Source organism: Rhinatrema bivittatum, chromosome 3 (genome assembly GCF_901001135.1).
Source record: "Rhinatrema bivittatum chromosome 3, aRhiBiv1.1, whole genome shotgun sequence".
NCBI lineage: Eukaryota > Metazoa > Chordata > Amphibia > Gymnophiona > Rhinatrematidae > Rhinatrema > Rhinatrema bivittatum.
Window position 1 is genome coordinate 549562339 of NC_042617.1, and position 21017 is coordinate 549583355.

The 21017-nt window shown below is 42.2% G+C and overlaps 2 protein-coding genes across 2 annotated transcripts in view; one reads left to right on the forward strand and one right to left on the reverse strand.

Moving 5' to 3' along the window:
• Nucleotides 1–21017, forward strand: part of MCM9 (minichromosome maintenance 9 homologous recombination repair factor) — a 192011-nt gene that overhangs the window by 86420 nt on the left and 84574 nt on the right. The gene's annotated exons all lie outside the window — the stretch shown is intronic.
• Nucleotides 1–21017, reverse strand: part of ASF1A (anti-silencing function 1A histone chaperone) — a 38419-nt gene that overhangs the window by 14776 nt on the left and 2626 nt on the right. The window contains exons 2-3 of the mRNA XM_029596421.1: nt 15115–15230; nt 7–183 (exon numbers count right to left, since the gene is read on the reverse strand). Of these exons, the coding sequence (XP_029452281.1) occupies nt 7–183; nt 15115–15230 (293 nt within the window). The remainder of the gene's footprint in view (nt 1–6; nt 184–15114; nt 15231–21017) is intronic.

A 21017-nucleotide genomic window follows, 5' to 3' on the forward strand; every position in this document is an offset into this window, starting at 1 on the left:
TCTTACCTTAGAAAAATCTGGTTTAACAGGGGGGTTTTCCCTTAGTTCCGATTCAGTATATTCATTATTCACATAATAGCCAACTCTAATAAATTCTTGACCTCGATAGGTGCATGTAATTAATACGACTGTTACACCTACTGCGTCAGCATCTGGGATAAGTGCTGCATTGGGAGCATCAGCCTAAAAAAGGTAAAAATCATGAAAAGGTCATTCATACTATGACCAACTCAGCCTGAAAATTGCATACAAACAGTACACTGTTAGAATTCTTATAAAAGGGGGTTGCAGTAACCAGTTCACCCAAAAGTAATTCTTGTACAGTATTTATTTTCTGCTTTATGCCACTTCAAAGCAGATTGCATTCAGGTACTGTAGCTATTTCCCTATCCCCAGAGGATTCACAATCTAAATTTGTAGCTGAGGCAATGGAGAATAAAATAAATCACCCAAGGTCATAAGAAACAAAAGTTGGATATGAACCTGGGCTTCCCTGGTTCATAGCCCACTGCTCTAACTACTAAGCTACTTCTTCACTTCAGTATGTTACCAGCACCAAATTCTCTCCCAACAAACCCTCTTCCTAACACATTCTGTGGCTTCCTGTATTTTAGACTGGCAGATAATATTGACTAGCCAACAAAGTGTACATGCAAGAACCCATGTCTGCGACATGCACATTAGATGCTTGCATCTCTTTGAACATATATATGGTTGATATTGTTTAGATATGTCATGGTTTCTGTTCAAACTTTTCACTCTGGAAGTTCATGGCAATGCAAGGACACTTCAGAGGTCTGACTCACTTTGTACCCTGAAATGGGTGCTGTTAAGTGTCTATGGGTATTCCAACACACAAGCTTTCAGGGCCCCTGCAGGTTCTGGCAGACTTCCGCCCTCTACCTGCCTGCCCCCAGTTCCCAAATAGACAGCTGGATCTTAATTCTTCCAGTGCCTCGGTCATTGACTCATCTTTGTTGCAAAACACAATCGGTTGCTTTCTTTTTAGGGCAGGAGCCTCTGGCCAGGATTACTGCAGCTCTATTTTCCTGTTTGTGGTTTTAGTATTTACAACTAGATTTTATAGGTACTTTCATTTGACTTTGTATTCGTGAGAGGTCTTGGAGTCTGTCTGGAGCAGACATTACTCTTAATTGACTATTTGTTAGCAGATGTTCTATGCACTTTGATTGCCTTACACACTTGACTTCTTGGGATGTTCAAAGTCTTTCTGCTCAGTAGAATATCTGCTCTGCCTCATTGGAGAAACTCAGATTTTTACAAGCCTGCATTATCCTTAAAGTCTCTCTTAACTCACTGTGCTCTGCCTATATTCAAATCCAATAGTAAGTCCATAAGCTCCCTCTGAACACATTTTGATTTGGGATGTTTTTATCAAGACTTTTCAGTGCATAGGGAATCAAGGATCACAGTTGCAAACTGCTCCCCTAATTCAGGTGTTCAACCACAATGAAAAGTTTTATTGTATTAGAATAAAAAATAACCAAAAGTTGCCATTCTGGGTCAGACAGAGAGGGTCCATTAAGCCCAGCATCCTGTTTCCAACAATGGCCAATCCAGGATACAAGTACCTGGCAAGTATCCAAACAGATTCCATACTACTAATGCTGGTAATAAGCAGTGGCTATTCCTTAAGTCAACTTGACTAATAGGTTATAGACATCGCCATGAATTTGTCCAAACCTTTTTTAAACCCAGGTAAGTTAACTACTTTAACCACATCCTCTGACAATGAATTCAGAGCTTAATTGTGCCTTGAATGGAAAAATGTTCTCCGATTTGTTTTAAATGTGCTACTTTCTAACTTCATGGAGTGCCCCTTAATCTTTCTATTATCTGAAAGAGTAAACAACCGATTCACATTTATCTATTCTAGTCCTCTCATGATTTTTGTAGATCTTCATCATATCTCCCCTCAGCCCTCTCTTCTCCAAGCTGAACAGCCCTAACCTCTTTAGCCTTTCCTTATAGGGGAGTTGTTTAATCCTCTTAATCATTTTGGTCGCCTTTCTCTTTACCTTCTCCAGTGCATCTATATCTTTTTTGGGGAATTTTGTCATAAATTCATTAGTTTTCTTGGGTTCTTATGATCCTGCTCCTTATTAGTAGGTTTATAGTCAGATTGTAGTTGTTCAGACCATCTCAAATTTTTTGCCCATTTTGGAAATATCTTTTAAAGTGTGCTAATTCTGATCAGTGTGAACCCAAGGGAAATAACTCCAGAGAAAGAGTCAATACTTACTCTTAATTGCTTTCCATAGGTAATGGTTTCCAAGATTCACACCCATCTTCCTTTTTGAGTTGCACATTCATTCAGTTTCTGCTAAATCTAGTCATCTAAGTTGAAAAGTGAAAGTTAATTTTGCCTTATAATTTCCTTTCCTTGAAGCAATTCTCTAAACAACTCTCCCCACTAATGGCACAGGAGGAAACATGTATAGCAGCGTCTCTTTTGGCCAATGTAGAACCAAGGCATCCAGACCTGTTGACTGAAACTGCTTACATCAAATGAAGAACCTGTGAAACTACGCATTCTTGTCTGTTGCCATTAAATTTGAGAGGGAACCCCACCTGTCGAAAGCCTCCCAGGACACTGACAATTCCTTGGGATCAACTACATTCAGGCTGAGGAAATTCTGCTAAACCTTTTCCATCCCGGATACATATGAGACTGAAATCATGGCCAGATTGTCTTCTGCCCAACAAACCAACCAAGCTATTTCTTCCAACACTGGTGGGCTCTTGGATGCTCCTGATCATTCACATAGGCCACTGCCCTGACAATGTCAGATGTTATCCTAACTGTTCAACTTTGCAATAGGGATACAAATGTTACTGGAGCCAGACAAATTGCCCTTCTATCAAGACGACTGATGGATCCTAGACCCTGAGCAGTCTGACCCATGCAATGGGCTCCTCAGCCCAAAAGGCTGGTGGCAGTCATCAGGCTGGAGGTTAGAGATCTTCTCAGATAAGTATGTTCCTGGAGTCCAGCCACCAACCTAACTCCATCCAGACCAAATCCAGTACTGGAAGCTTCTGAGACTAAGGATTCCACCAGAACAACAAAGCTCTCTGAAAAGGCCTCCAGTGCAACCTTGCCCTAGGGACTAGATCCAAAGCTGTTGCCATTGAGCCCAGCAACTGCAGGTAACTCCAGACCATTGGGTGGTCAGCTGGCTACAAGCAACATACTTGCTGCTGTAGCTTTTGAACTGTTTGAGCTGTGAGATAGACCAAATCAATTTTCATGATTAACAGAGCTCCCAGATATTCCAATTTCTGTGAGGACTGCTTCTTTGAGAACTTTACCACCCATCCCAAATTTCTCAGCAACTCAACCACCCTCCTGTTAGCCAATACGCTTTCCTACTCTGACTTCGCTCTCACAAGCCCATCATGCAGATACTGATACAACAATATTCCCTCCTTTCACACAGCCATAGCTATGACTACCATTAACATCCAGAAGATCTGTGGCACCATAGCTAAACCAAAAAGATGGGCCTGAAACTGGAAAAGACCTCTCAGTATCACAACCCGAAGGAATTTTGATGATATGCATGAATAGGAATATGGAGGTACGCATCCGTAAGATCCAAGATGATGAGGAATTCCCCTTCCCTTACCACCATTATGACTGATTTCAACATATCTATCCTGAAATGAGACACCTTGAGAAATTTTGTTGACCTACTTCAGATCCAGGATGGGGTAACAGGAATAGTCCTCCTTTGCAACTAGGAAATAAATGGAACAATGACCCTAACCTTACTGAGCCTTTGAATCGGAAACCACCATTCTCAAACAGAGCAGATGTTCCAAGTTCATTTCTATTGCCTTTCTTTTGCTGGCAGAGCGACAAGGAGAAATTGTAAAAGCATCTGACACAATCTGACAAAATTCCAAGGCGTAAATTTCTCTGTTTCTAAGATCCACTAATCAGCAGTAATATGGATCAAATTCTGATAGGCAAATGCCTATATCCTGATTCAGAGCTTGGGCTCTAAGCACTCATAAGGAACCACGGAAGGACCCAGCAGATCCCGATGGACCATTTTTATTTCCTTTTTTGGAAAGACAAAAGGACTGAAATCTTCCAAAAGACCGAGAACCAGAAGGTATCTCAGATCTGAATATTCTCAAATCACAAAACCTACTGTGAACCTATAGGAATGCAATACACTCCTAGATCTGTCCTCCGGGAGGCTCAGGACCTTCAAGACATCCCAGACCTTGGTCATCGTTTCATGATTTTCACTAAACAGACCCCTCCTTAAAGGGAAGCTTAGTCAAATTAGACTTAGAGAGTTTGCAGACCAATTACACAACCACAGCAACTTCCTGGATGCTACTATAGAAGCCATCTTGCTGTTGAACAAACAGAATCAAAAGCATCATCAGCCAGAAAGGCCACTCCTGGTTCTAAATGAGAAAAGGCATCCCAACCAACTGCACTTAAACTGGCAATGTCTTCCTGAAGATGCAGGGGCAAATGCAAAATGGATCTGGCCATGATACAGCTACAAGATGCTATCTGAAGTCCATGCTGGCCATCTCAAACACTTGCTTGATTACGGATTCAGTCTATCTTGTGCATCCTTCAAAGCTGTGCCTCCCTCCACACTATAGTCATCCATTTGTGACCGAACACAGCAAGGTATTTCCCTTAGAGAATCTACACTTTTCTTTTTCCTCTGCCATTAATGAATACAACTTAGTCAATAAGCGGCCCCCTTTAAAATTCACTTTTAGAACAATCCAGGCCATATGAGAAATTTTTCACCGCTTTGTTTAGGGTAAAAGATTTAGTAGACGTTCAGATACTGACGATGATCGAGTCCACCAAAGAGTAGATAGAGGCTTCCTTCTTCTCTTCCACAGTTTTCAAAGTCTGTAGTACTTGCATAATCAAAAAGGGAAGCTCCTCCCCATAAAAGAGATGAACTATGAAAGAGGAGTCTTCTCCATCCAGAGGAAATTCCCCTTCTTCCAAAACCTCATCTAGGACAGAATCCAGCAAGTTTCTAAAGTTATCCAAGGAGTCTTCTGATCCAGAGAAGAAATCCACATCCAACTCCTGTTTTCTTTTACTCCCTTTCTTCCCAGCTAAATCTTGGAGTGCGTTTCTGGATTGAACTCTACCCCAAGGCAAAGGCTTGTCTCAAATTTTTTAGACATCATAGCCCATGCCAAGAAGGCAGCTTCCAGCTTGAAAGAGAGAGGATGCATTACTGAGGGTTGCCCAGATGTAACACCCCTGGATTCCTGCTCCACAGGACAGAGGAGGACCTGAACAGGCATCCAATCCCCACAGCCCTATGATGGCTGCTGTCTCTGCTGGTAAACTGTACTCTATGGCAGGAACCACCTGAGCAGTGGACCACATTAAAGTCATTGCTCTGGAATTCTCCCGGGTCACTCATAGCTGCTAAGCTCCAATCCTGTACCTCACAACAAATGCGGCAGGATTTCAAAATCCTCCTAGGGGAGCTGTTTCTGAGCCCCACACTGAGTATAGAGCGCGGGCTTTCTCCCATGCTCTGCCACTGCAGCCATGCTTTCCTGAACACCGCCTATATGCTGCTGCTACTGCCAATCAAAAACTGCACCTATCCCAATTACCTCTGTTCAGCCCCAACTCCTCACTGCTGCCTGCCACATGCCGTGCTGAGAACAGGCTGCTCAAGAAACTCCTATCTGCTTGCTTGCTTTTTTACTAAAATGTAATAAGCAGCAGTAGCTCTTTCTTATTGTCCCCTTCTCTCCTTTCCTTTTCAAGAAGCTGAGAGGGGGAGAGGGCCCAATCACTTACACTGGTAGCCCTTTGGCCCCTGGCAATGCTCCACTGAGGGCACGCGCCTTAAGCTTTCACCTCGGGAGCTGCCAAGCAACACTGCCAATTCCAACCAGCTCAGGGCTATGCTCAACTGAGAGAGGGAGAGCTAGTCTTTCACCTCAGGAGCTGCCCACCAGAAAATGTTTCTGTTCACCCAATACTAATCGGCCTTAATTTAAAGCATGGAATGCATGCCAACTATCTGCTGGAGACAGAGAATACCGGCAGGCTGAGGTGGGCACAGATGTCTATAAAGGGTGATGTCAGCGAGCCTATTGTTCTCTGTGTCCATCTGTTGGTTTATGGGTATAACCCATTTGTCTGGACTGGTCTGACTGGATAAAGAGGAAGCTGTCAGTTGGCGACTCCACACTATTCCTAAACTCTAGAACTCTAAGCATGGAAGCTTCTCCCATCGCACATCCGTGGCTGTCTTAAGGGAACAATGTCAAGTAAAGCATTATCCTTTCATAGTGTGTTACCATCCTTTGTGTGTGAAATAAATGCTAGACAGATACAGAACATGGAACATGAGATGTTTAGAGCTTGTGTGTTTTGTATCTGGTTGGCTCTCTCCAGCAGTGTGAGCTCGTTCTTAAACCTCTCTACTGTGTAAGCAGAACAAGACCTGGGAACAGAAACTATTATTTCCATTTTAAGCATGCACTATCCAGGTACACGTTACAGTGGTAGAACAAACTGGACTGATGTTGCATTGTAAAATGAACTGTTTGTTCTTTTTTAGGAGACTTTGATGCAGTTCTGATTTCAGAAGCATTTTATAAATTTGCATGGATTAATCTGACAAAATTATTTGAAAAAGCAACTGGAATCTTTTAAGTGCATTTTAATTTGTCATACACATTTACCAGACAGTGAGAGTGCCAAGGTGTCTGAAGTCAGTGATAGAAATTGGACATATTCTTTCTGCAGTACCATCAAGTAGATAAAGTGATCTTAATCAATAAACTAGTTACAGGACAGCCACATACGAGCAGTCCTAGTGGAAATGCAGGCACTTGCATAGTAGGCAGGAAACCTCTGATGTCAGATGTTTTGGCAACAGCCAGACTAGTAATGATAGCTGTTTAAATTATTACACAGCTTTCAGGCCGATACAGTACAGTGCACACCAGAGGAGCACTGTTATCCCGTGATTGGACGCGCGTTTTGGACGCGCTAGCTTTACCACTTATTCAGTAAGGGGTAGCAGCGCATCGAGAACACGCGTCCAACCCCCCTGAACTTAATAGCTCCCGCAGCATGTAAAATGCATGTTGATGGCCCTATTAGGTAGGTGCTAGGGACACTAGCGCTAGGGACGCGCTAGGGACGCGCTAGGGACGCGCTAGGGACGCGCTAGTGTCCCTAGCACCTCTTTTTACCGCCGGCCCTAATTAAAATATTTTAGTTTACTGAATCATGCGCACAGGACACAGGCCTATGCGCGCACCGGGAGATACTTTACTGTATCGGCCTGTTTGTGATTAGAAAGGGAAGTGTGCTGGGTGTAAACTAAGTGGGGAATCTTGTAGGTTCATCTGCTGAAGACGGCAGAGTCCAAATAAGACAGATGACAAAAACTATCCTGGATAAGGAGGGAGAGCTTACAAATGGCCATCCTATATGGCTGACAGTTGGAATACACTGCAGTTTGTACACGATAGGCAGCCTGCATGAGCCACCTAGTCTCTCTATTATCTTCCATGTTAAGTTGAAGGTCTCATTTTTGTGTTGTGATTTAGCATGGGAGGACTACAGAAGAGACCATATGATGCACTGTTTACATCTAAGAATTTTGATGCAGTTTTGCAAAATGCAATGCTTGATTTTTTTTTCAACCACTTTATGAACTATGGTGACATTCTGATAACAGCTGTATTAAATATTTTTTTTAGATAGACACAAAATGGGATAAACCCCATAGGGGTCTAGTTTCGAGCGAGCTATTCAGACTTATTTATTCTACAAGATCTGATCACGCCAAAGGAGAAATGACTACTTACTGATAATTTCCTTTTCCTTGGTGCAGACAAGCAAATCCAAAACCAGTGGGTTATGCAACTTTACCAGCAAATGGAGACTGAGCAAAGCTGACATCACAGTATATATACCCCTGCAGTTACATCAGCCCGCCAGTATTCTCTGCAAAAGCCAACTGTGGACAAACTAGCAAAACTTGATTATTAACAGATAACCAGTCCAGCACTCAGCCAACAGGAAAACAGTGAGCTAAGAAAAAGAGTGTAATAACATTAATCTAGGGACTGGATTGACACTTACCAGTACTCCCTGGACACACAGCCACACAGGAGGACCATAGCACAAACATTCAACCGCCAAGGGTGGGAAGTTGGATTTGCCTGTCTGTACTAAGGAAAAGAAAATTATCAGGTAAGTCGTAATTTCTTCTTTCTTAGCCTACAGACAGGTAAATCCAAAATCAGTGGGATGTACCAAAACTACTATCGAACAAGCGGGAGGTTGCCCGTAGTCCAGTCAAAACCACACGTACGAAGGCTATGTCCTCCCACCCCTGCACATCCAGGCAATAATGCCTGAAAAAGTGTGTAAGGAGGACACATCGCAGCTCAGCAAATGTCAATGGAAGACTTCTATCTAAGACACCACCTAAGCCCTAGTGGAATGAGCCCTAACTTGTCTAGGCAACAGCTGCTTAGCATCCACAGATGCAGTCGTAACTACCTCCTTAATCCAGCAGGTCGGTTAACCCTATTTACTCCCACCATGGAGAATAAACAGCTGGTCCATCTTTCTGAGAGGTTCAGAAACCCATAAATACTTCGAGATATGCCTTTTGACATCCAAGGGCCGTAACAGGCGATATTCCCCCACATCTCTTGCCCTCTCCAGAGATCACAGGGAAATAGTCTGATTCAAGTGAAAATCTGAGACCACTTTTAACAAAAAGGAGGGAACAGTACACAGCTGTATCGCCCCTGGAGTCACTTGTAGAAACGTCTCCCAGCAAGATAAGGCCTATAGTTTGGATACTCAACATGCAGAACAAATTGCCACAAGAAACGCCGTTTTTAAAATCGGTAACCTCAAGGAAAGTTTACCCATTGGTCGAAAGGTACGGCCTACTAAAAAATCCAAAACTAGATTGACTCCACAAGGACACCGGTAACCACAAGGGAAAACAAAGATGCATCACTCCTTTCAAGAAACGGGTCACATCTGGATAAGCAGAGAAGGGCACCTCATACACCTGACCTTGGAAACAGGCAAGAGCTGCCACCTGTACCTTTAAGGAATTAAGGCCCAACCGTTTACTCAATCCATCCTGCAAAAATTCCAAAATGAGTGGAAACTTAACCGAACGAGGAAGAACCCCTCGATCTTCACAACAAGCCTCAAACACTTACCAAACCCGCACACAGGCTAAGGAAGTGGAGAGCTTTTTGGCTCATAGAAAGGTGGCTGTCACCACAGTAGAATACCCACATTTCAGCAACCAAGCCTTCTCAAGGGCCAATACCATAAGACAAAATCGATTCGGATCTTCGAGAAGAACAGACCCCTGCTCTAGCAGATTCCTGTGTGCCGAAAACTGGAGGGGAGAGTCCACCAGAAGTCTTCACACATCTGCATACTACGGTCTCCTGGGCCAATCTGGTGCCACCAGAAGTACCACCTGCGTGTGACTCTTGACCCTCCGAACCATTCTGCCCAAAATGGACCACAGGGGGAAAAGCATACAGCAGCTTGACCACCGGCCATTCCTGCATGAGGGCATCAATGCCCAAGGACTTCATTCCTGCGAATGAAAAATCGAACCTTCGCATTGTGAGAAGTCACCAGCAAGTCCAGAAACGGAAGGCCCCAGCATTTGACAATTCCCATTCTCCTGGATCCAGACTGTCTGCTGAGAAAGCCTTCTCTTATATTGTCTTTTTTCCTGCAATGTGCGAGGCTGAGATCTCCTGAAGATGCACTTTCGCCCATTCCATATGTTGGTCTATTTCCTGCAACACTTGTTGGCTCTTGGTTCCTGCCTGCTGACTGATGTAAGCCACTGTTGTTGCATTGTCCAACATTATCTGGACTGGTTGACCCTGCAACCTGTTGCCAAACCACAAGCATGCCAACTGGACCACACGGGCTTCCAGTTGATGTTCCAGAGACTCTTTGGCACTCCAGCACCCTTGTGCCGTTAGCTCCTGATAGTGAGCTTCCCAGCCCTGGAGGCTCGCATTTGTCATGAGTACTAGCCAGTCCAGTGATCCCCCTTTCTGAGATGGTCACTTTTAACCACCACTTTAGTTGAGAGCAGACTTTTATTGGTAGATGGAGCCGAATTGAATAGTCTTGAGACTGTGGGCTCCAACAAGACCGCAGAGTGCGCTGACAAGAACACACATGCGCCTTCACCCATGGCACCACATCCAGGGTTGCTGTCATCAATCCAAGCACCTGAAGATAGGATCACATTGTCGGGTATATTGTATTCAGCAATAGATGCACCTGTGTCATCAGCATCTGAATATGGCCCTCTGGCAGGAACTCCCTGCTCAGTTCGCCATGAAACAGAACACCGAGATACTTTAGCGATTGTGATAGCTGAAGATGTGCTCGGTCAGAGTCACAACTCAACCTAGCTCCTGCAACAAGGAGATCACCTTGCGAGAGACCCAGAAGCTCTCTTCTAGACTCTCTTGGCCTGAATCAGCCATACTTGGGGGCCAACCCAAGTATGGGTGTACCAGGATCCCATCTTTACTCAACTCTGCCGCCACCACCACCATAATCTTGGAAAAAGTTCTGGGCTCGGTGGCCAAACAAAAAGGTAGCACTCGAAACTGATGATGGCCCAAAACCACAAAACGCAGAAATTGTTGATGCTCTAATCAGATGGGAATATGCAGGTACACCTTGGACAGATCCAAAGACGTCAGGAACTGCACCCAACTGTACTGCTATTATCACTAATCACAAGGTTTCCATGCGAAAATGAGTCACATGCAAATGACTGTCAACCCCATTGAAATCCAGAATGGACGAAAAGAGACCTCCCTTCTTGGGTACCACAAAATAAATGGAATATCAGCCCGTATTTACTTGAGACGTGGGCATTGGAACCAGAGCCTGCAGGCTAAGGAGTCTTGACAACGTACTCCCCCACTGCCTGTCTCTTCTGTGAAGAGCTGCAGGGAGACACCATGAACACGTCCCGTTGAACACTACAAAATTCCAGCACATAGCCATCCCTTATCACCTCCAGCAGTGATCTCAACCCACCTCAGATTTACAAACAACAAAAAAAAAAACCCTACCTCCTATATCCCGATCCTTGAGGTGGGTCGGCACACCTTCCGTGGGAGGCTCGGGGTGTTCCACTACCTAAGCCTGCACCACGGCTGGGCTGCCTGGAACAAAAGGATTGAGATCTACCCAAAGGTCGGGTCCTCTGGAAAGTTGCTCCTCTGTAGAGTTGAAAAAGTCCGAACCCCCTAGTACGACCTCTCGTGCTGAAGGATCGCAGTGCCCATTTCTCATCCTTTCGTAATCAAGGAAACAGGGTCTCAGTCCACTTTTTGGCCATTTTCTCCACCTCACTCCCAAATAAGAGCGAGCCTTTAAAGGGCAACTTCATATGGTTATAGTTAGAGGTTGTATTGGCCAACCAATTTTTCATCCATAGCTGACACCTAGCCGCTATTGCTGAAGTAAAGACCAAATCACAGACTGCATCTGCCAAAAAGATTCCATCACTGCCCTGAAATTTACACCAGATTTATCAATCTCCTGAGAGAGCAATAAATAAGAGCAAACCACCAGGGAACAACAGGAAGCTATCTGCAAATTCATTGTCATTGCTTCAAAGGCCTGCTTAAGATAGCCTCAATTCTCCTATCCTGTGCATCCTTCAAGGCCGCTCCCCCTTCTACAGGAATAGTCGTCTGCTTGGGAAAGGAAAACACAAGTGCACTAAGCAAGGAAATCAAAATGGGTTCTTTCTTTTGCTCAGACATAAATTCAGCCCCAGGAAATCCTGGCATCTTCAATGTCTGGGAAATGAGAGCCAGTAACTAATCTCTATGAAAGAACCTCAACATAGTTCTACATGGCTCAAATCCCAGAGGAATTTCCCCATCCTCCAGGGAGTAAGGATCGGTCTCTTCATCTGTGCCATCTGGGTCTTTATCAGGAAGGCTGGCTCTTACCTACAGTACCAGGCATGTGGGATTTCACCGCCTGTGATCCTAACTTGTTAAGATTGGCCTGAAGGAGTGTACAGTCCTTGAAAACATTCTACCCAAGAAAAGGCAGAAGGATCCACCATCTGCTGGAGATGGAGAATATTGGCGGGCTGATGTCAGTGCAGGGGTATTATACTGTAGGTAAGCTTTGCTCCATCTCCATCTGCTGGTAGAGGTGCATAACCCACTGGTTTTGAATTCACCTGTCTGTATGCTAAGAAATGTAATTTCACTCATGGGGGAAGTCTTGCCAGTGTGCATTGCAGAATTCTCCTCTCCTACATAATTTTAAAGTTTTGTCTGATACATGACCTGGTGAAGCAGGCTAGCAGAAATCAGAGCACAGATAGCAGCAATGGTGGCATCAAGCTGGTGGTGGTAGAATGGAAAAATGGGGAGGCTAGAACTGGAGGGGCAAGGGATGAGCTGGGAGAAAGAGTGGTGCAAGGAGATTGAGCTATAGGCATTGGGGGAGGGAGGCAGGGAATGAGCTGGACAGAAGAGTGTATGGCCCACTACAGGGTGCTGTACTATTACAGTCATCCTGGGAGATTTCTGTGTGAAAACATAACATTCTGCATTTGTTTAATAACTTTGCTCTAAATTGTAGTTTGTTACTTAGAGATGACATTTATACAGTTTCAGCTTACCAAACAAAAGTCTACAGAATTAATTTTTTCACCCACAATTTCCCCAGGAGCACATAGGTTTATCTGAAACTTAGTATTCAGGAAGGCTCTGCCTTGTCGGCCACATTATTCAACATCTACTTATTACCGGTGTGCCATCTCTTGGCCGGACTTAGTCTGAACTTCTATATCTATGCTGATGATATTCAGATACTCATTCCCATAACCGATACACTGGAACAGACATTCAAAATAAACATTTATTTACCTGCAATCAAGCAGCTACTTTGCCACATGAAACTTGCTATCAATATGGAAAAAACAGAAATCATACTTCTGGACAGAAAACCTAAAACCAACAATAAAAATATACTCTCTGTCAAATAATGTAAAGATAAATTTAGTTGAATCAGTTAAAGATCTGGGAATAATCATTGACAGCGAACTAAACTTTAAGAATCACACCAACAAAATTGAGAGGGATACTATAAATTGTTAGTTCTCCGACTAAAACCTTTTCTCATCACTAGACTACTGTAATTCTTTACTACTAGGTTTGCCACAATCTTCGTTACGACCGCTTCAGGTACTGCAGAACTCTGCGGCTAGAGTGCTAACCACAACAAACGTGAACATATCACCCCAATTCTGATAAGCCTTCATTGGCTTCCGATAGCTCAGAGAATTCTATATAAAACTTGCTGTATTCTCCATAAAGCCATCTATGGACACAAAACTGATTGGCTAAATTTTTCCATCCATATGCACACTCCCCACAGATCATTAAGATCAGCCAACAAGGGGCTTCGCCACATCTGGCCTTAGTCCGAGACAGAGTCGTTTCCATAACAGGGCCAAGCATTTGGAATACTATGCCAGCTGACTTAAGACTGGAGACAAAGTGGAAACAATTTAAGAAAGGGCTCTTTGAGCAAGCCTTTATGGACAATTTACATTCATAATCTGAGAATTAACAACCTCGGTTGGTCCCATTGCATATCTTAATGTTTTTAATTGTGTTTTTAAGTGTATTAATTGCTGTTTTCCTTGCGATGTATTTTGTACAATGCTTCAAGGTCTTTGTACACTGTTGTGATGTAAACACGAACAACAGTATATGAAAGCTTTTAAATAAATAAATAAATAAATGTCCCTTCACTATGAGATTAGTTAGAACCAATACAGGATTTATTATGGGGGCTTATTCTAAACTAATTATTCACAGATCCTCTTCCAATTTTGGCAAGAGCAGGAAACAGCAATGCGTCTTGGCCTCTTCTACTCTGGTCATGTGAACTCTGAATAGAAAGGTCTTAGCTCTATGGGTTGTGTTCTAAAACAATCACTTGGCATATGTGTGTATGAAGTGTCTTGCACAAGAAACCTTTTTTATTTTAGTAAATAGAATGTAATAATACAGACTTCTGTTTTAATGAGTACTCACCCCTTATTGTCCTCTAGGGGCAATGGTGACCTCACCATTTGCATGTTGACTCTTGCCAGTTTGACTGGAAAAGTTAACACTTGTTGCTTATAATTGTAAGAGAAAAGGTGTGGTTTGGGGACAGGTCTGCTGTTCTGCTTGATTGAAAACAAGGTGTTACCAGCTAGGTACTGTATTTTTGTCTCTTATTTTATCATGTGTTACCTAGAGTTATGGCTTATAACAACACCAATTGTCTTCAGATGGAGTGTTTGCTCTAAGCCTGTGGAAAATCTCTAATGAAGTGAAAAACAACAAACTCCTTGGTGCCTCATTTATTGTGACTATTATAGTGCTTGTGATCTGTGTTCATGGGTATAGAGATATAAAAAAAAAAACCAAAACCCCAAAAAACATGATTATTCTTGTCAACATTTGAGTCAGACAAAGCAAAAGGAACAAGATGACTGGAGCTGGAACAAGAATGCCAAATAAACCATAAAGAACAAACTTCCTGCATTGCATATGGAACTTGTTCTGTACGTTGCTGGTAAAAATATTTGAATACTCTGAGGCTGGACTGGCAAAAGAGGCTTTTAAGAAACAATTGGAAATCCCATCCAAACAGCCTTGGAGGGTCTCTGGAACTAGATCAGAGGCTGTATGTATGGAGAGGAACTAACGGAGCAGGCAAAACCATGTAGTTTATTCTTAGAGGAAAGCCAGCCAAGTGAACAGAATAAGAAAAATGAAAGCCAAGGCAAACCGAAAAATGAAGGAGCAGCTGAAGTGGAAAGATGCGAGAGGAGGTAGGAGATGATATGATTGTGCAATATTCATTCTGGGTTTTTATTTCACTGTTAATGTATGCAGCACTGAACTAGGGAAACAGATGAAGTTATGGAAATAGTCGCAAAAAGTCATACACGTAGAATAGGTATTTTCTTGGTATTGGTAATTGTTTTCAAATGACCGTACCTGAAATACAAACATGTGCCTTCCTGCTGGAACAGGGCCCACTAACACTGAGTCCAGAACTTGATCGTACTCTTCGCTTTCAGCTGATCCCACATAAATAATTTTCCATTCCAAGTCTGGGGAATTAAGGGGAAAAGATCAGTATCGCTCCAGATGATGCAGTCATCCTCTAGCTATAATTATTTTTGGCCAATGGGAATTAATCTTGTACATGTATAAAAACTGGGGAAAAAAATGCAGAATTAAAGAGCATATGTGCTGTTCACAGCCAGGCTCTCTACCATTCTGGAAAAGTATTCCCTGTAAACGTTTTCTACATGTTCATTTTTGCCTTTCACACTAGATGCATGCATATTTTTAACTCAATGATTGTCAGCAGCAGCAAATTTACCTCCTTAATTGCCCATACCTAATGTCCATTTGATCAATGATCATTTGCCATTTTATAAATACACCATGGTACAAAGTCACTAACTCCTGTAAATACATCTCTTCATCATATTATTTGCATCTGTTTATTTCACACAAGTGTAACAATTTACTGATGCATCCTGGCATGTTTAGTCATGTATGACTTGTGTACCTCATATACACACAATGGGTGATATCTCACCACCCTCTCCATCAGTGGTGTGATCTACACACAAGTATAAGAGAGATCACAAATATTTTATTAACAAACTTCTCACAAAATCACACTAAAAGTGTGTCAACAATTAAACACTCACTCATTCATCCATTCACACATTTAAAAATAGATGAGACAAATTCAAAATGGATTCTCATAACACAACAGGGTACTTGTATGTATCATCCCTGTGGCATACAACGCCACTTACAACCCTAGAAATCCAATTTTCTATCTCCCTATCTAACAATGTTAATCTACACCACACCCTTTTATTATAACTTCTATCCAATTACTTTGATCTTTTATCACCATTACACATGGATCTATGCTGTTCAAAACATGTGAATTTACATGCCCCTGCAACTTCTGTTCATCTTTATTTTTTCTTTGATTCCTCCACTGTGTGTCTCTTCTTTCATAAAAGCTAGGTACAAGAATCGCCTTTTATTATGCCAGTACCCCTACAAGAGGCCCTTGTTTCACTGTCACGCTTCGTCAGGGGGATATTTCACCATCAAATTTTTCACGTTGTTACTTCAATTTGTTTTGTTTTAAACGGACCCACCGCACAATCCCAATAGATAGCCAGCCTTTTTCACCTCCTTTTCAACTCTTTTGCACACTTCAGGAAGGTGTACGCTATATATAAATCATTATTAGTGCTGTTTCACGGAACCACCAAGCTGTACTATACTTCGGGTAATGAAATTACGCCATCCTGCAATCCTTATCCAGCTTTAAAGCCCGGCGAATGGGTTGCCGATACCACGCTTCTTCAAAACTTTTTTCTACCAAAAAAGCAGCATGCTTTCTCCCATGCGCCTTTGCATATAGCACAGTTCATGTCAATGTTGAGGGATCCTTCCCTCCCTATAGCTCCCCCCTCTCCCCACCCACCCTTTTTTGCACTGGCATGCTGCACCGGGTCTGACACAGCATACTAGCAATACTGAGGAGAGTGTAGGGTAAGCAAGTGAGTTGGGCTTCACCCTTCTGCAGCATAGACTCAATGTAGCACGTTCAAGGACCAGAGCACAGGATTGAGGATGAGAGCAGCAGCAATAAGGATAAGCGTCCAACCATGACTGCCATGCTACTCAACTCATCCTAGCTTGGTATTAGAGCCATTAGTTGGAGCTGGGATTTTATTTGTGCTCTCCTGGTGGAAGTGTTAGGCTTATACTGAATACCACAAAACTACCAAATTAGTAAAATATAGCTAGGGAAAAAAGTATTTAGAAAGTGGGTCCTCATACAGAAACTAATTTATAGGCATCAGAAACCTTTTTCCATAGGGGCAGTTTCTCCAAATGGGTTTATTTTGCACATACCTTGACACAAATGAACCTCATTCACAAGCCATGGCATGTTGGGGATGAACTTAATCTCTGAACTTAACAGCCATTGCCCTTCTTAGTATTTGCATTGTACCAAAGAGAGTTGCCTCGTAGAATTCCAGGATGCACATGGAAAGTTTTCTTAATCAGACCAGTGGCACTATTTCTATATCTTTTTGCCACATTTTCTTGGCCTCTGATTGCATTTCTTGGTACTTAAGGATCTTTGCTTTTTACATACAATCAATATAATAATGGCTGGGTACTGACACCTCATTCATCAATGATGATGTTGTGTTCTCCTTCAGAAGATCTGGTTTTCACGCATTGATCTTCCTGTCGGTGGGATTAGGAATCTCCTAGGTGATCACAACTTCGTTATTCTCTTCTATTCTATTAGCATTATGCACCCAGTATTTGTTTGTTTGGTACATTGATGTTATAATATTTACACAGTTTCAAATGATTAAGCTGTGACACCTTATTGTGCCTCTGTATACAGGCCTTCTGACATCAGGACATCACATTCTGCGACAAGATGTATAACAGTTTCCACTTCTGTTCTGCAGAATCCGCATTTGTCTGTTTTACCAGTCCTTTTTTCTATGCTGGCTGTGAACCACCTCATCCCGCACTTCACTATCCTGTGCTGCAATAAGCAATCTCTCATCCATAGATTTCAGTTCACGTCTTCTCAGCCATTGCTGTGTCAAATTTTTGTCCATATGGGATTGCCGAAATAGCTCTCTGTATTTCCCACTGTACTTATGCTTGTGCCACTTAATCCTTCCTTGTTTGGTAGTCTGACTCTTTAAAGAGTGTTTTTTTCTTTGCTTTGCTAATTATGGGGCTTCCTTACCTTCGTGTACCGATGGATCTTCAGTCATTCCCTCTGTACACCGGAACGATTGTTCTAGCTTAAGGACTGAGAATGAAAATGGTTGCTTGCTTTCGTACTTCAGCACTATTTGAGCATTTGGGCCCATTGATGCTATTAAATATGCCTGAAGGCCTATTATGGTAGCTCTATAGGAGTACTCAATTTCAATAAGACCCACACCACCTTCAGCTCTAGAGACATACAATTTCAATATGCACTGGTTCTTATAAATGAACTGAAGGGCATGGAGGCGCTTTCTTGTTCTTATATCCAATTCTTCAAGATGTTTGAGGCCAGCCTACTATTCCAAAACTGTACGATAGTGGAAGAATTGCAAGCTGCATCTTAATATCTTACATCTTATTTCATGCTGTTAATACACTCTTCAATATCAGCTTATTCTCCTATAGAACTCTTTACTGCTCTTTTCTCTCAGTACTTTATGCAGTGACAGGGAACTCCATGAAATATTCCTTGCTGGACCTTATAAATCAAGCCATTCTACACCAAGGTTTGGATTATGTATTCAGCTGGGCATAATAGCTTTTTGTTGTATTACCAAAATATTATTAGAATCGATGTGGCGATATATTTTATCTGTATTATAGACAAGCAGGTTATTGGTTGATAGTTTTTGGGGATATCTGGCTCTTCCTTTGGAAGGAGAAGAATTCTTCCTGTTAGCCATTGTAGGGTTCATTCTGGCTTTCTGATCAATTGTTTTTTGCAGTTAGCCAGATCTTGCTAGAGAGCCTAAAGTTGAGCACTTCCAGTTCGGGGGCTCGTTTTAATCTGGCTACCAGCCCAATTGTTGTAACTTCAGGCCATTCCATAGTGTTTGTTTGTCACCTATATGCTTCCTCCAGTATTTCCATTCTGACATGGACAATCCTGCCTTTGGTTCTGCCCTATTAATAGTTCCTAATATACAATGTAATGGAAATATTTAATTCTGTAAATCTTCTAATCTATAGTTATGGAATAATTTATCTTTTGAAATTAAGTCTAGAATGTATGGCCTTATCATGAGGCAGTCAAGAAGTAGCTGCATCAAGTAAGTCTCACAAGAGATACAGACAGGTATCTCTTTTGCTAAAGTTAGTCGTTTTACATTACATTGTACAACAAACAAGAACCACAGATACTTCATAGCCATTGGGTTTTCTTAATTTTTTTTATAATACTTCCACTTGCATTCTGGTTTTTGCCAGATAAGTATTAACCACCATGACTATTTATTTTATTTACAAACTCTTATACCCCACATCAGATAAAACCTGGCCAATGCAGTTTACAATAAAACAGAATAATATTAAATCCATCATTACAAAACCAAAAATAAAATCTCCTTAGACCAGAGTACTAATCCACTGTACAGGTTTAACTCAATCAAACAATATGGCTAATCACATGCATATAGCCATGCTGTTACTTTTTTTTCTGAAGCACAAATAATCTCCAGTCTGATGCCCATTGGCAGTGAATTCTGCAACACTGGCCCAATCACTGAAAACACCTTACTGTGATGTGCTCCCTTCCTAACCTCTTTCATAGCTAGAACTTGAAACAGGCAGGGTACCATGAGCTGAATGTAAATTATGGCTAGGAGAAATCTCCTAACTTTTAGTTATATATCTTGCTCCCTCCTCCCAAGAAACCTTAAACATCAGTGTCATGATCTTAAACTTGACTTGCCTTAACAGGGAGCCAATGCAATTGATTTAACAAAGGCCTTGCGCTGAAGACTCTGCAGACAAGCAAATATCAGCCTAGCAGCCTTATTCTGAATGACCTGTAACTGCTGAATGGTCTTAAAAGGCAATCCCACCAAAACCCTATTACAGTAATAGGTGCCACCAGTGCCTGTACCACTATTCAAAACACTGAAAAACTCAACAAACTGGATTTTCTTCAATTGGTGAAGTTTTGACTTGAAACGTAAATTGGCATCTTTTGACTCAAAACATAAAACCTAAGCACCATTGTTTATTTCTTGCCCTGTAAAACTTACAGCAGTGGAATCTAAATAGTATTAGAGCTGATTCCTCTTACTTTTATTTAAATAAATGCTTACAATGAGTCATGAAATTATTTTCATGTCAACACTGCAGTAAAACTACACCACTAATTCAGAGTCCCAGTCAGTTGTATAAACTGTCCAAATCCTGTTGCTAACCTAGTTTACTTTGAATGTATGAGATGTCTAGGATTACACAGGAATGAGACTGAACTACCCTCTCACAGCCAGAGCTTTCAAAGTAGGGGTGAGGAAGCTGGCACTGCCTATGCTGTGCCAGTCCTGTAGATAAATGGGGGGACTTTGGTTTGGGCAGGGAGAGGTGAAAAAGGGAGTGTGGGGCTGCTGAGCAGGAAGGGGTGGGAAAGAGGGGAGGAAGTGAGTAAGAAGAGTTGATCAGGGACTAGAGGGAGTACAAGGAAGAGGCTGCATGGGGAATCTGGAATGCTGGGCAGGGCTATGACTGTGAGAGGATGGTTGCACTGGAGGAAGGTACAGAGAAGGGTGACCAAAATGATAAAGGGGATGGAACTGCTCTCCTATGAAGAAATGCAAAAGAGGTTAGAGCTGTTCAGCTTGGAGAAGAGACTGCTGAGGGGGGGATATGATAGAGTCATATCATGAGAGTTCTAGAATGAGTAAATGTGAATTGTTTTTTTACTCTTTTGGATAATAGAAAGACTAGGGAGCACGCCATGAAGTTAGCAAGTAGCAAATTTAAAACAAATCAGAGAAATTTCTCTTACTCAACATACAATTAAGCTCTGGAATTTGTTGCCAGAGGATGTGGTTAGGACAGATAGTGTAGCTAGGTTTTCAAAAGGTTTGGATACGTTCCTAGAGGAGAAGTCCATTAACTGCTATTAATCAAGCTGACTTAAGAAATAGCCACTGCTATTATTGGCATTAAATTGGCCACTGTTGGAAATAGGAGCTGGGTTTGATACACCCTCAGTCTGACCCAGTATGGCAACTTCTTAGGATGATTGAAAGGGAATAACTGGGAGAAGTGAGAGATGATGGGGCCATGAAGAGGTC